At 34.7% G+C, this 14,524-nt stretch overlaps 1 protein-coding gene across 3 annotated transcripts in view; it reads right to left on the reverse strand.

Annotated features, from left to right (window-relative positions):
• LOC113240339 (lon protease homolog, mitochondrial) overlaps positions 1 to 14,343 on the reverse strand; it is a 36,941-nt gene extending 22,598 nt beyond the window's left edge. For 2 of the 3 annotated variants that reach the window (XM_026477613.1, XM_026477614.1), the window contains exons 1-7: positions 13,933 to 14,343; positions 11,907 to 12,038; positions 8,859 to 8,988; positions 5,673 to 5,976; positions 2,527 to 2,656; positions 1,562 to 1,702; positions 42 to 205 (exon numbers count right to left, since the gene is read on the reverse strand). In XM_026477613.1, coding sequence (XP_026333398.1) covers positions 42 to 205; positions 1,562 to 1,702; positions 2,527 to 2,656; positions 5,673 to 5,976; positions 8,859 to 8,988; positions 11,907 to 12,038; positions 13,933 to 14,343 — 1,412 coding nt within the window. The remainder of the gene's footprint in view (positions 1 to 41; positions 206 to 1,561; positions 1,703 to 2,526; positions 2,657 to 5,672; positions 5,977 to 8,858; positions 8,989 to 11,906; positions 12,039 to 13,932) is intronic. The other variant, XM_026477615.1, reaches the window with a different exon arrangement.
• Between the last annotated feature and the right edge of the window lie 181 nt (positions 14,344 to 14,524).

Genomic DNA, 14,524 nt, shown 5'->3' on the forward strand with positions numbered 1-14,524 from the left:
CTACTTGTCAATCATACTATGTCCATAGAGAATAAACTTACTTAAACTCGGAGCTATGGCTCTCCAAGAAGCTGAGCTTATTCAGCTCCTCGTCTATGACCGTCTGCACTGCCTCTGGCACAGTCTTGTCCGCCAGACGTTCGCGGAACTTGTCGCCGATTGCGTCTTTGTCATCTTTTTCTAGACCTAATTCTTTTTTTATCACCTGTTAACAAAAAAAAACAAGCTTTATTTTATTGAATACCATGATTATTTTACTACTATGATATTTGTTACAATAGCCAAATTTGATATAAAATGCCAACAAACAAAAACATGTTATTTTTAGGATTTACCACCTCATATTGTTTTACAGTTACCACAATTTAAAATGTCGATTTGAAATTCAATTAGGCATTTGATAATACTTATCTTGAAGTTATGTCTGCGACGGATTTCGTTCTATAGAAATTTCACACAACAAACGTTAAAATTACTAATAACTATATAAAAAATACTGCTTAAAATCGCGCGCGTGCGTAAAGGTTGACGATTAGCGGCTGCATCGCATTTGCATCAAGATCATTATAATTTCAACAAGATTTTTTCTGACCATATTCAATAGCAAGTTGACTGAAAAACGTGTCTACCAAATTTGTTTTTTTTTTTCAATATTCATAAATTTCAAAATAATCATAATTTAATAAATACTAATAAATAAATAAAGTCATAATTTTAGTCAATTGTTGTTAGGTGAAACAATAAATTTTAAAAAACTATCTCATTGACAATTGAAATTAATAGACAAACCATTTGGCACTTTTTTTAAATCAACTTGTTATTGAATATCGTCAGAAAAATCGAAATTCGATTGAAATTATCCCTTGTGCAGCGCGACATAAAAAGTATATAAATGTTATAGTAAAAACATCATATCCTATAAAATAAATATTGCAATAAATATAGCGACAACTCTCGTCAGCCATTGGTTTAGTTAAGTTTCTCACAGATGGCACTGACGGCCATAAAGGTTGTTTAAAATTCAGGCGTTACTTTGTGGAAGTCCATGTCAATAAAAATGGAAATAAATTCATTTACCTCGTTAATCGTAAATTAATTTATCGAACAATACAAGTGTTGAATATGCTTTTTCGGACTTTTTTTTATATTTTTAAATTAACTGCATGACAAAATATTCAACACAAGCGCAGGTATTTTATACGTAAATCGTACCTTCACTGGGTTCACGGAGCAGAATTTTTTTTTAAACATTTTTATAATTTTTTTTTAGTAATGCACACACAACATAGCCCTGCACTAGGGAAACGCTGTGTAGCAGGTGCCATGGACACACACACACACAATTAATTTACCATTTTTTTTAAAACCAACGTCCGGTGTGACAACAGACGCTGGTTTGAGTCCAGTCAGATTGTAGGATTTTTTTTTGTGTTATTCGATATTTGCCATCAAAAATATTACCAATTTTGTTTGAGACCAGTTAAACACAACTGTTTTTCAGCTGCAAACGTTATCATGCAATCGCGAAGTAATTAGAATGGAGTTCATGGGACTACACTACCTTCAACTGTTCATGGAGAATGTACTTTCGATGTTGCTGCTTGACCTTCTCCTCGACCTCTTTGCCAATTTTCTGCTGCAGCTTGGACAGCTCATATTCTTTCTTCAGCAGTGATAGTGACATCATCAATCTTTTGGGGATCTGGAAGTACACAAAAATGATGCATCCGGCTTCCTATCCAAAACAGTCTATCTTAAGTTTAATAACAGTAAAATATACTGCCACCCAGGGGCGTTGCGTGGGGGTGCAAAGGGGGTCAATGCCATGGCGTATTTATTTGACGCAAATTTTTTTACGTTTTGCGCTTTGGTCTGCGCGGCGGCCGAGCGGTTGTACTTTTCCGAGGAATTTAAATGTTGTTGCGTAGTAAATAGAATTCAGATTGGCCATTAATGCACATGAAGGCGTGGTAAGGCGGTTGCACGAAAACTTTCGACTCGTGTCACTGCTGGACGCTTAGGGCAACGAGCGCGTCTGACCCATAACTAGTCAAAATTATTTGTTTTACACAAAATTACAAAATAAATTCCACTGTTTGAGAAAACAATATCATGAACAACACAAAGGTGAACATAAAAACACAATCGAGCCGAACCTTGCCGAACGAACAATTTTTGTAATCGTGAAAATAGAGGAGGCAGCAAACTTAAAGTTGGCCCCGAGCGGCAGAAATGGACGCTATGCTACTGCTGCCACCATATTTATTTCTGCCGCCAAGCAGTAATATGAGTCTTACTGCGTTTCGGTTTTTAAGGATAAGCATGGTTGTGAAACTACAGGCACATGGGACTTGTCAACTTTATGTCCTTCAGATATTTGCGATTGGAAGCTCTGAGAGGCACTGCAACAGAAGGCGGTGCAAGACTTGTTGGTCCCGTTACTTGACATAATAATATATATATATATATATATTACAAGAAACTTTAAAAAACAGCAATCTAAAAATGTCACAGTAAAAAACTTACATCCAGTTCTTCTAGGATGGCCTGCAGTTCTTGAGGCTCGGCGCCAGTAAGCGCCGCGCCCAGGTCGCTCAGGTATACCGGATTGTCCACCACGCGCTGCCCTTGCGCCAGCATATGATGCAAGGACTCTCTGCCGTTATAATTACAGGTGTTGGAAATAATATTTCTTTTTTTATTATTAATAGAAAGATCAAACAAGCACAAAGAAAAATCCTTCAATCTGTCTGGACTCGAACCAGTGTCTTTTGACTCACTGTGACTGCTCCTGACAACTGGTCCCCAATTAAAACTCCTAGTAGTACAAAATGTTAAATTTTAGGTTAAATAAATGAAATAAAATACAACTTTACACAGACAGCCTTTAAACTTTGACTTATTACTAGTTATTACTTAAAGTAGTTTAGGAGCCTGTTGTGTAGCTACTGGTAGGCAAATAAAACACTGGTTGTTCAGGAGTCGAAGGCTATTGCTGTGGCTTGCTAGCTTGGTGTGCTTTATTCAAGAAATGTTACTACTTATATACTTTTGTATATCTTAGGAATAGTACAAGTCTAAGTGAGTAAGTAGTACATAGAGATGTTACGGCGCGGCTGCGCGCGAAGGCATAAATAGGGCCCGCCGCGCGCTTGCCGGTCAGTGCACGCCGATGCGTTGAGCGCGGCGGATGCATGGATGACTTGCAGCTACAGTAGGTTATTACTTGGTGTACACTCCGCATATTAGCTTGGTGCAGCAAGCGAACAGCTAGCTACAGGTGAAGACTGAAAATCAGCCATGCTGAGTCTTTAAGCTTTATGTCCACGTCACTCAATTGTATTTTCTATTAGTTCTTACCGACTTTAAAAATTTGAAAAGGTTCTAAATTCGACTGTATTTTTTTGTATGTATGTTACGCGATGACTCCGGACCTTGTGAACCGATTTGGATGATTCTTTTTTTGTTGGAAAGAAGGTACCTCAATATTGATCCCATTTAAATTTGAAGAAAATATTCCACCTTTAAGGGTGGCAAAGTAGGGGATGAATCCGGTTTCGCGCAGTTCCCGGTAACCGATTTTAATAAAACTTGGCAAATAGATGTAATTCCACGAACTTAATTAATCTTAATCTTAATCTAGGTACTTAATTACGAGTTTTCAGTTTTTTTTTTTTAAATAACGCACACACTCAACATAGCCCCGCATTAGGGAAACCCTGTGTCGCGGGTGCCATGGACACACACATAGACAACCACAAATTACACTCAAACTCACGAGAGAAATAAATGTAGGCCATACAAATATTTCTCCCGGCCCGGGAATCGAACCCGGGGACCTCTGCGTGGCAGTCCGGTATGGTAACCGTTCGGCCACGGAGGCAGTTAGTTATGGCATGAGATGTTTACCAGTAATTAACTGTTGCACTCAGCCTTTAAACAATGTTATGTATTTCTCTAGCTGTAGTTTTAGTGTAAGCAGTTGTTGGTGAACCAATAAATTAAAATTAAAATTTAAAAAAAAACTTCTGAGGTCGGTGTTTCCTATGTTTTGTGGAGAAACAAATGTCTTTTTTTATTTTATTCAGATCGAGATAGCTGCTAATCTTACTAATTTCGCGTCACGTATACCTGTTTGCTGTGGCGTATATTAGTGCTTTTTTAAACAATCCAACATTTTGGACTCTTTACTAATACCATTGATACTAACTTGAGACCTGTAAAGAACCCGAAACATTGGTTTGGTCCGAAAAAAAAAAAAGATTAATTTCCAATACATAGCAATCGGAAAACCCTAAAAACTCTACATATAATATATAAGGTGCTAGTGAAATTACAGGCACATGGGACTTGGCAACTTAAGTCTCAGGATGACGTGCTCAGTTGCAGTGTCTCTGATCTTTGTGATTTAATGCTCTGAATGACAGGCGTACGACTTGTTCGTCCCGTCAGTTGGTATCATAAAAAAAAGTGACAACCGACATGGACATATCACACGTGACCTTTTAGGTACAGGGCAAATATTCGTCCGGCTCGAAGGACCAACATATGTAGCGGACTGTAGGTGTGTCAATAATAATAAAAAATTAAATAAAATAACAAGTTGGAAAGCTCGTTAAATTTAGCACATTCTGAAAATGCACAGCTGGAAAATAAGCAAAGATAGAGAAGTAATCATTGACTTACAAATAAATGGACGACGGGTCTAATACAAAAACCACGAAAAAAATGTCCCAAGTCAACCTATTCGAAATTTAAATTGTAATGTCATCGCAGTATCGCGCTGTCAGTAGAACAAATGAAGACTAAAGCGGAGATAGCGCTCTGTATACGATTTTAGCGGCGGACACTTTTTAGCGCGGACCCGACGTCCATATAATATATATAATAACTGCCTCCGTGGCCGAGCGGTTACCATGCCGGACTGCCACGCAGAGGTCCCAGGTTCGATTCCCGGGCCGGGAGAAATATTTGTATGGTCTACAATTATTTCTCTCGTGAGTTTGGGTGTAATTTGTGTTTATCTATATGTGTGTCCATGGCACCCGCGACACAGGGTTTCCCTAGTGCGGGGCTATGTAGAGTGTGTGCGTTATAAAAAAAAAAAAAAAAAAAAAAAAAAAAAAAATATAATTGTAAGTCAATGGAAGTAATACAAATAAAGTGGATAATCCACTTTATTTATTACCTTACTATGAAATCCTACAATGATTGTATTGTATTTTTAACTCACTTGAAAAGAAAAGGTTCTCAATTTGACTGTTTTCTTTGTGTGTTTTATATTACGTGATTACTCCGCGGCATTTGTGAACCAATTTCGATTATTCTTTTTTGTTGGAAAGGTGGCACCACAGTAAGGTCTCATTAAAATTTTAAGAAAATGATCCATCTCTAAGGATGGATCATTCATGAATCATATTTAAAGGATTTCACCCACTTTCCATTAAACGATTTCGTGACGTCACGACATGGGAGTCCGGCATGACGTGACGTCACGACAGCCACCGGCGACAGTCAATCCGGCGAAAGTATGTAATTGAGATAGCGAATATACCAGTTCTATTATAATACAGTCCAGTTTTTATTATACGTCCCATTAGGACTCTAACAAAGGTAGTTCCACAAACTTTATAGGTCCGTATTTTTAATAAAAAAAGTTATGTAATAATTACCTGTACAATGGATTCAAATTAATAATATCTCGAATAGTCTTAATAACTTCTTGCGTCAAAGCTTTCACTTCTTCAGTCTGTTGGAACTTTTCGTGGTTCATATTCTCAACCTTCGCCATCAGCACCTGATCTGTCACTTGTTTCTTCACAGTTTCAGTTTCTACTTTGGGTGCTTCCTCAGCTTCTTCAGCCTTTTCAGTTTTCTGTTTCCGTACATTCCTGTACTTTCTTCTTCTTCGTTCAGCGTCACTTTCTTCACGGACATCAATTTCGATGTTAAATAACGGAAATTTCAACTTCATTTCTGAAATGTGGTATTTCAGAAATGGAGTTGGTTTTACATTGTTTTAAAGTTAGAATTTAGTACATTTTAGGCCTATCATTAATCACAGAACAATAAATACAGTAGAAGTGCTTAGTTTGCGTGGCACGTGTGCCAACAGTCCGCGGAGTTCCGCAAACTTGACCTCAGTCCGCCATTTCCGCTTTGAATGTTAAGATCGTGTAAATTATCTCGCGCAAAACATCGAAAATCGTAGTAAAATGTCTTATTTCAGAAATAATAGTCGCACGTGGAATATTATCTATGGTGCTGTTTCTCCATATCTCAGTCTTATTTTATTTAACTTTAATAAATTTTCAATTTGCTGCTCATCGTAATCAATTTTTAGCCGACTTCAAAAAAGGAGGAGGTTCTCAATTCGACTGTATGTTCTTTTTTTTGTATGTATGTTACGCGATAACTCCGGTATTTGTGAATCAATTTTCATGATTCTTTTTTGTTGGAAAGGGGGTACTTCCATAGTGGTCCCATTTCATTTTGAAGAAAATCATCCACGTCGAAGGGTGGCTGTTCACGCATGAAGATTCATTTTTATAAATAGCGCCTAACTTTAATTTAGGAGCAATTAAATCCAATCCAAGCGTTTTTCTCTCAATATACTTTGAGTAGTGAGAACCGATTTTTATTATCTCCAGCGTCATGACCTGTATAGTGGCGAACTAGGGGATATTTCAATAAAACTTAGCAAATAGACGTAATTCCACGTACTTTTGAGGTCGGTTTTTTTAGTACTCTGTACTGAGATTATTGTTACTAGAAACGAAAGTAAATCTTATACTGCGGCAGTCGTTTCTTTTTTGCAGAACTAAATAAATATCTAGAATTCGTCGTCGTTCAGCTGTTAACCGCCAGAAGGCAGCACATTGATTGAAATTGCAAAATAAAATAAAAACGTCGTAACTTGCAATGTTATGCATCGGTGGTATTGAACTTTCAACGATATGCTAACAGCGTAAGGTTTAAATTATATTAACAGCTCAGATTTCGATTTTTTTAATTTGAAACTACGACCGATCATTAACAAGATTTCATAGTGTTTCATATTACGAATGTGTGAGTTTTTACGACAGCGGTTCTGATAGTAATCAAGGCTTTAGGCACTTCCGTTGTTTTTTTTTTGTTCCGTGATCAATAATAATAATGTGCTAGTCAACCACACCAATTACCTTATCTTGAAGTAGGGAAATCTCTGTACTAAGAGTATAAGTGCAACGGAATTCATTAAGGAGTACTTCGCAGTACAAAACTAGGAAAAAAAAGTTTATTTTCCTAAGTTGTATAAGTACTGTACCATGGACCGATAACTCAAGAAGACTGCTAATCTCCATTATACAGATCATAACTCTTAAAAAGCTCAATATGAATATGGAAGTGTGGTGTGGCGACCCCACTATACTGTTAACTCATTGCATTTGGAACGTGTCCAAAAACGCTTTTTGTGGCGTTTAACTTTCTGTGCCGGTCTTTCTAAAAAACTTAAATCATACGACAGGAGACTTGCGCATTTTAAAATTACGCCGATTTGTTTGTTATCACTAGAAATTAGAGTAGCTTTGATAAATTGCAGTTTGTTAATGTAAAACAAATTAGTTATATATATAGTATATAATAGGTACTAAATACCCGACAACGCTGTTTTGCATCGCGATTAGAAGTCCTCTTAAGTATTAATCACATTTAAAGCAATAAATGAATAAATTGGAAACCAACTTGAAATAAATTGAGACCATAAATTGAGATTTGAGAAATAATTTTGAAATTTGAGAAATAAATTGGGGTGATTGTCTGATTATACTATTATATTAACGACATCACGTATATAACCAGAAATAGAGACGAAATAAGGGTCATCCATCCCCGGCAGCTTTTAAATATCAACTTTCGTTTGCGCTGAAATCACAAATGAGAAAGCTGAAATAGTACAGCGCCAACAACTGACCTGTGTTTACGTCTCCGTATATTCCAAAAATATTCTGTATTTATTGTAATAAAGATAACATCTCTAACTATGGGGGGCTGTTCCATTTGATGGTATGGGAAAAACAGCAAAACATCTATTTACAAAACAAACGGAATGATATTTCTTCGGTAATTAAATATCAAAGCTCAAGTTAAACTGGTCGGTTGAAGTGAAACAATTGACGACACCCGCCAACTGTTTCGAATTCGGGCTGGCCAATCAGAGCGCAGTTGTCACCGTAATTATATGGCAGAATAGTTGTCAAACAAATTAAAGATATTTCGTCTCTATTTCTGGTTATACACTCGATGATTAACGAACAGTACTGACGAATATGGGAGACTGGTGGGCGTGATAATGACAAAGCCCTCCGTATGCTACCCACAAATATTCCTTTAAAAAACATTTTCAGATTATCATTTGTTACAAGTTTCTTAGTATGATATGGCTTTTTTCCCATGATATTTCAGAGCGGTTGTACACGCTTTTAGCCATTGAGCCATAATATTTCAACTTACTTTAAGTGAGTTGGGTTCAAAGGTAACTGCACAATTTACGTAAGATATTTCTGATGGTATTTTTTGTTAATTGAAAAAGTGAACACATAATCTTTCTTGAGCATTATATCTATCAAACTAATCACCATTGATAAATATTTAAAATCAAAAATGTTATTTAAAATTTAAAGACGCAGTTCCCTTAAAATATCGATAATATTTGTATGTTTTTACGAAACTGGTTGTAGTAACACTGTAATGTATTATTTAAGACCTAATTGAAATTAATTTATTGTACATGTATCTTTATCATTGGTACCATCGCCCTACTATGGTTTAAGGATTCACTAATCACCGCGTGATGACAACGCGAAAGCTAATCTCACCAGCAGGTCCAGTTTCAATTTCATCCTCAATAAACTGCCCCGTGATCTTGATTCTACGATGTGCCAGTACCACCAACCGAAGTTTGTAGTCCATATCCTGCATTTCGTGGATTTGTGCGAATACTCCCACCTGTAAATGCAAAAAAATTTTGGCTAGTTTAAATACAAAATTTAACAGATTTCTTTCTCATCCGATTACAGATTTCTCACAGATGGCGCCACACGAAGCGAAGCACAGCTGCATGACACGCGCGCGCCACTTTTGAAAGCCATTTTTAGTAGCAGTAGAGCTCCTTGTGAGAGTTCATCCAGGGAAGTACTGCCACCTTACCTATTTCTGCCGCCAAGCGGCAATATGCGCAATACTCACTTCCGGTTTCGAAGGGTATAAGGGTGCTGGTGAAATTACAGGCAAATGGGACTTTTTAACTTACGTCTCAAGGTGATGGGCGCAGAAGCAGTGCACCTCAGATCTTTGCAATTTAAAGTTCTGAGTGGCACTGCAACTGTTATGGACAGGCGTGTCGTTTACTATTAGGCGCATTACTAGTTCGTCCCATCACTTGGCCTCATAAAAAAAATATTAGAGAACTAAAAATGACTGAAGCGTTAAAGACGCGCAACTGCGGCGCCACGCCAAGCGTTTGATTTGAAGACGCCCTTGGAACCTTTGAAATTGAAAACGAATACCAATATAAGAATTCATAACTGTATTTGAACATTATTTATAATCAATAATATACTCCCGGACACATAATCCGAGCCACCTCGCATTTTTGTCGTAAAGGACTAGAATACAAAAATAGTGTTACCATTGAAGAAAAAGTTTTCCCCGGTTTTGCAAATCCAAATTCCCAACAAAGCCTTATGGAAAAGATCTTTAGTATACTAGTTTCAAAATTGCATAATAGGTTTTGATCAATCAAACATTGTTTAAGCTTAGGGCACTTAATACTAAAAATGCGTGGTGGCTCGAATTATGTGTCCGGAAGTGTATTTCCAATTCTTATTTGCATATGAATAAACAAACTCTTAATCAATAAGAGCTACCACGACCAGACCAGTATTTCCCAAACGTTGTTCTACCAAGGCCCGGTATTTTTTTTTAATAATGATGTGATTTGACATTATCGATTTGGATATAATATCTGTAATGATAAAATGTGTTTATACAATGTAACATAATGAATAAATAAATAAAAAGTAAAATAATACACATTTATTGTTAGTAAAAATGTTTTACTAAAATTATTTTTTAGGTATCGCCTATTTAGTGCGAAGTATGGAGCTGCTTCTTATTTTTTACTAAAGGATCCAAGTTCTCGGAAAATGACGAAAGTTTTATCCTGAGGTCTGGTTCCACTTCAACAAGGCGGGAATGTTGCGACCCGGTATTTTTATTTTGGTGGCCTAGCGACCCACCAAATGGAAAACGCTGACCCTATAGCAAGGCTCTGCGTAAGGTTCAAGGTTCAAGATTGCAGATGGAGAAAAAATAATGTTAAAAAAGAAAACAGGAAAAATAATTACGACAAAAATTATCTATCTTCTATCTGCAATTAAATAACTTGGCAATTAGTAGTCTGCTACACTATCGTCCTTATTATAAACAACCATATTATAAACAAAAAAAGAGTTTTTAACATATCTGGAATCAGGAAAACAAGATCTACAACCCCCTCTAATAAATTTTTTTGTATATCTTATTTAAAGTAAAAAGTTTAGGTAATTACCTAAAAGCAAACAAACTTCAGCTGTTACGTGGTTAACCGGTCAATTACAATATTTAGTAGTGAGTTTCATTCGTCATTTTACTACTGTATATACTCTTTAATTTCTTCGCATGTTATTACCTGTCATCTTTTAAAAGGCTGGATTTTAGGTTGTTTATCATAGGAATTTTGTGATATATGTGTTATTAAACATCTTTATTTAAATTTTATACATAAATTATATATTTAGTAGTATTTTAAATAGGTAGTTTGATATGTTGTCTATAGCTGAAAATATTATCATATATTTAGAACCGTAACCAGGTAATGCCTCATAAAATATTTCATTACGGTTTGTTTACATTTAGTTAATTATGTTTGTACACAGTAGTAACAGTTTTATTTTGAAGTAAAATCAGCATAATTGACATTTTTCAAGGAAAACAAAATAGGTGCTGATATCTCAAAAGTTACTAAAATGCAAATGCGTAGTTTACAACAAGGAGGGCAGTATAGTAGCCACCACAGAATTATCAGGTCCCTTTTTACTTAACGTGAATTTGTTGGTAAACTCAGTGGATATAAATTAGGTTATCATATAAGTCAAAGTCCAAAGAACAAAGCCCACTAATCTCAAATGACTATTCACTATGAATGATAAAAATATTTGAACTATAATCTACATTTATCTTTAGTTTTTATTACTTTTTTATATATTTATGTGTATTTCTATGCTTTCCCTCTTACTAATAAACGTTGATGTATATGCGTAACAGGTTGGTGTTGGCAATTCGACGTTGTAGTGTCTTATTTTGCGTGTAGCGACTACAAGCTAAATAACTGAATGAATAAATTATTTACTTCATCATCACCCCAACTTTACTCTTGCTTTGTATAAACCTGTTTTAGTTTGTGTCTCCAGCGCAATGCTGAGCTAGTCTCGCCCATACAAAATAATTTACTTATTATATTGTTAAAATTAACATATATCTTTTGATTTATTTTACATTTAAATAATAAATGAAATTTCATTTATGTGTTTTAAAGTTGTACTTATTATTATTGAAATATTAAATTAACTTAAATGTAGTGTTATTTTCACCAAGAATTCAACTTTTAATTTTAAAATATTAAAGATTTTTTTACGATTATAAAACAATTATTATTACTTTTTGTATTATTTTCTTAATTTTGAATTTAATTTGAATTGGTTGAATAATTTGGAGTAAAAAATGCAAAATTGACAAAATTTGAGTTAGCATAGTATTATTTTCTGGTGTTGAATTGCGCCCTAATTCAACGTTAACATTTTTAAAAATCATTATTGATTTCTTACCTGGTGCAGATCATCCAGGCTAGAAACTACATCAGACTTCTCATCTTCCTTCTTGCGTAAGAATATACCCACATATGGTTGGTTTAATTTCACCTTACGACGAATAAGATCTATTAATGCTGGATTTGATATCTGTAACATTATAAATTAGTTAAATGTCTGTATATATTCAGCTATTGAAATAACATTTATAGTTATGGCATGACATATGGTGTAATGGGCTGGTATCCTTGATGTTGTGATGTCCTGTTTGCATGTAGTTAAACCATTATAAAAAAAAACAATGAAATGAAGAACAAACTGAAGTTGGAATTGATTAAGTATAAACACCCAAAATATTAAATAATAAATTATAACAAAATATAATCTTCTATCCTATTTTTTTAATTTTTATGACTCTGTCATTACCGGATCATTATTTAGAATACAATCATTATTTGAATCTAACAATGTCATTGTTGGAAAAACAGTGAGTTTTATTGTAATATAAACCAGTTCTCATGGGTTGAGACACGGGAATACTTTGATGAAAAAATAATGTTTTCTGTACATATTTGTAGAATTCTTCAGTAATGTTTTAACTATTATACTTACTAATGGAGTGAAGAATTAAATCACTGTCACTTCTACATATACCTCCAATACCTCTGATACCACCAATGAACACTACTCCAATTTAATTTTTGGTCATTTTCAGTTTTTAATACAAACAGCCTTATTCATATGCTTTATTTATGCCCGAATTTTGTGTAAAAAATTAAGGAACTAAAAACAAAATTCATATAAAAAAACAAAAAACAAATTTTGTGAAAGAAAAATGTACAAAAAAAAAATTAGAGAAAAATAACCAAAAATTCAGTTGGCATAGTTTTCATTGGAGATATTGACTCTATCTTCCATTATTTGCATACATATTCCATTTTACTCTAAATTTTTCATGAGAACCCCCAATATTCAAAACAGTGGCAACAAAAGGTTACTTCAATCTACTAATAATTTATAAAAAAGTATTTCATCTATACTCTAGCCAAATTCGATGTAGAATGTTTAATAACAAAACGTTGCTGAGTAACGAATGATGGCATAGAAGAAAAACATTTTTTTCAATTCTCATTATTAAGGCTCGGTCTGCCCACGGCCTGCTCCCTTAATTGGAATTAAAATAGGTAAATAGATAGTTGGGTTATGTCAGTTATGTAAAAGTAATACTTACCTAGCCAATTATTATTATGTTTATGAAATACCTATTGATACGTATGTATGATTTAAGAATAAAAATAAGTGTTTGCATCCTATTAATATTTATTGCTATATGGTTGGTAAAAAGAAACAAAATTGTAGGATTTTATGTGATATTAATTTACCACATATTATATCATCCAGCATCTATTTCCGATTCTGAACTTGTATTACCACAGAACTCGAATGTTTGCAATATATCCCTTCAAATCAAAAAGTCACTAGGGATGACACAATTTCACAAATAATTAATTACTGGTCATTTTTATGTCATTTTTAGGTGATTTGAAACTTCTGTTGAACAATATTCATTACAAACATGGCTTCAAGATTTAGTATTATCCATAATGTACTTGAATTTTGTAAGAATATATTGAAATTGTGGTAACTGTGAAAGAGATTGAGATGAAAACCCTAAAAATCATATGTTTTTGTATGTTGACATTTATTCTACATCGAATTTGGCTAGAGTATAGCAGGTAGGTTGAATTTACACAAGTCAGATGTACAAAGCTAATCACTATACATACACATATCATATACATTCTTCACCACACAAATTTACATACTGTTTACCATTACACACATTGGTACTTGGTGTAACGGGCTGGTGTCCGCAACTCGACATCAAGGCGCCTATTTTATTACACACATTAATCACATATATGTATGAAATAAATAAATAAATAAAATAAATAAATATTCATTCAATATTGCTTTAAGCAATACAACATTGCCATCTATCTATTTGCAGGTAGAAAATATTGAAAATTGTAATGTTTCTCACCTCCAGAAGTTTAATGAACTTAGGGAAAACTGGATTTCTGTTAATAGCAATAACAGGCACTTGGGGCCACACCTCAGGCACAGCGACAGTCGCTGGAAGCTGGCTGGAGAACAGCGGGGTCTCTACCTTCACGTCTGGCTCGTCTTCAGGGGGATCATCCTTGTTGGCGGTAGAATACAACCTAAAACTACCTACTTGTTTCTGCGACGGTAAATAGCCCCCCAAAAAACTACATACACGAGTGTTTTGCGAGCTGTGACTATTGTACCCATAACACAATATTCCTTTCGCTACCGGCTTCCGATTATGTGATGCAACCCTCATAACAATATGGACAAATCGAACAGTAGAACACTTAAAGTTTGGACTGGAAAACACACTGTTCCTCAATAAAACACTGGCGGAATGCATATTTTTGAGCTTACATAAATAAAATTCGATGGTTATTATAGAAATTTCTGTCTAAATCTATTTATTTAGAAAAAAGTAGGTTACTTTTCCAGACTATTCAAGGAATTGCCGCATGACAGTGACAGCGACTTTCAATAGTGATTTCAAAATAATTTATAATGTTTTCAAGCTTAATCGGTTT

The sequence above is a fragment of the Hyposmocoma kahamanoa genome, unplaced genomic scaffold (assembly GCF_003589595.1).
Source record: "Hyposmocoma kahamanoa isolate Upper Pololo Valley unplaced genomic scaffold, ASM358959v1 134, whole genome shotgun sequence".
Classification (NCBI taxonomy): domain Eukaryota; kingdom Metazoa; phylum Arthropoda; class Insecta; order Lepidoptera; family Cosmopterigidae; genus Hyposmocoma; species Hyposmocoma kahamanoa.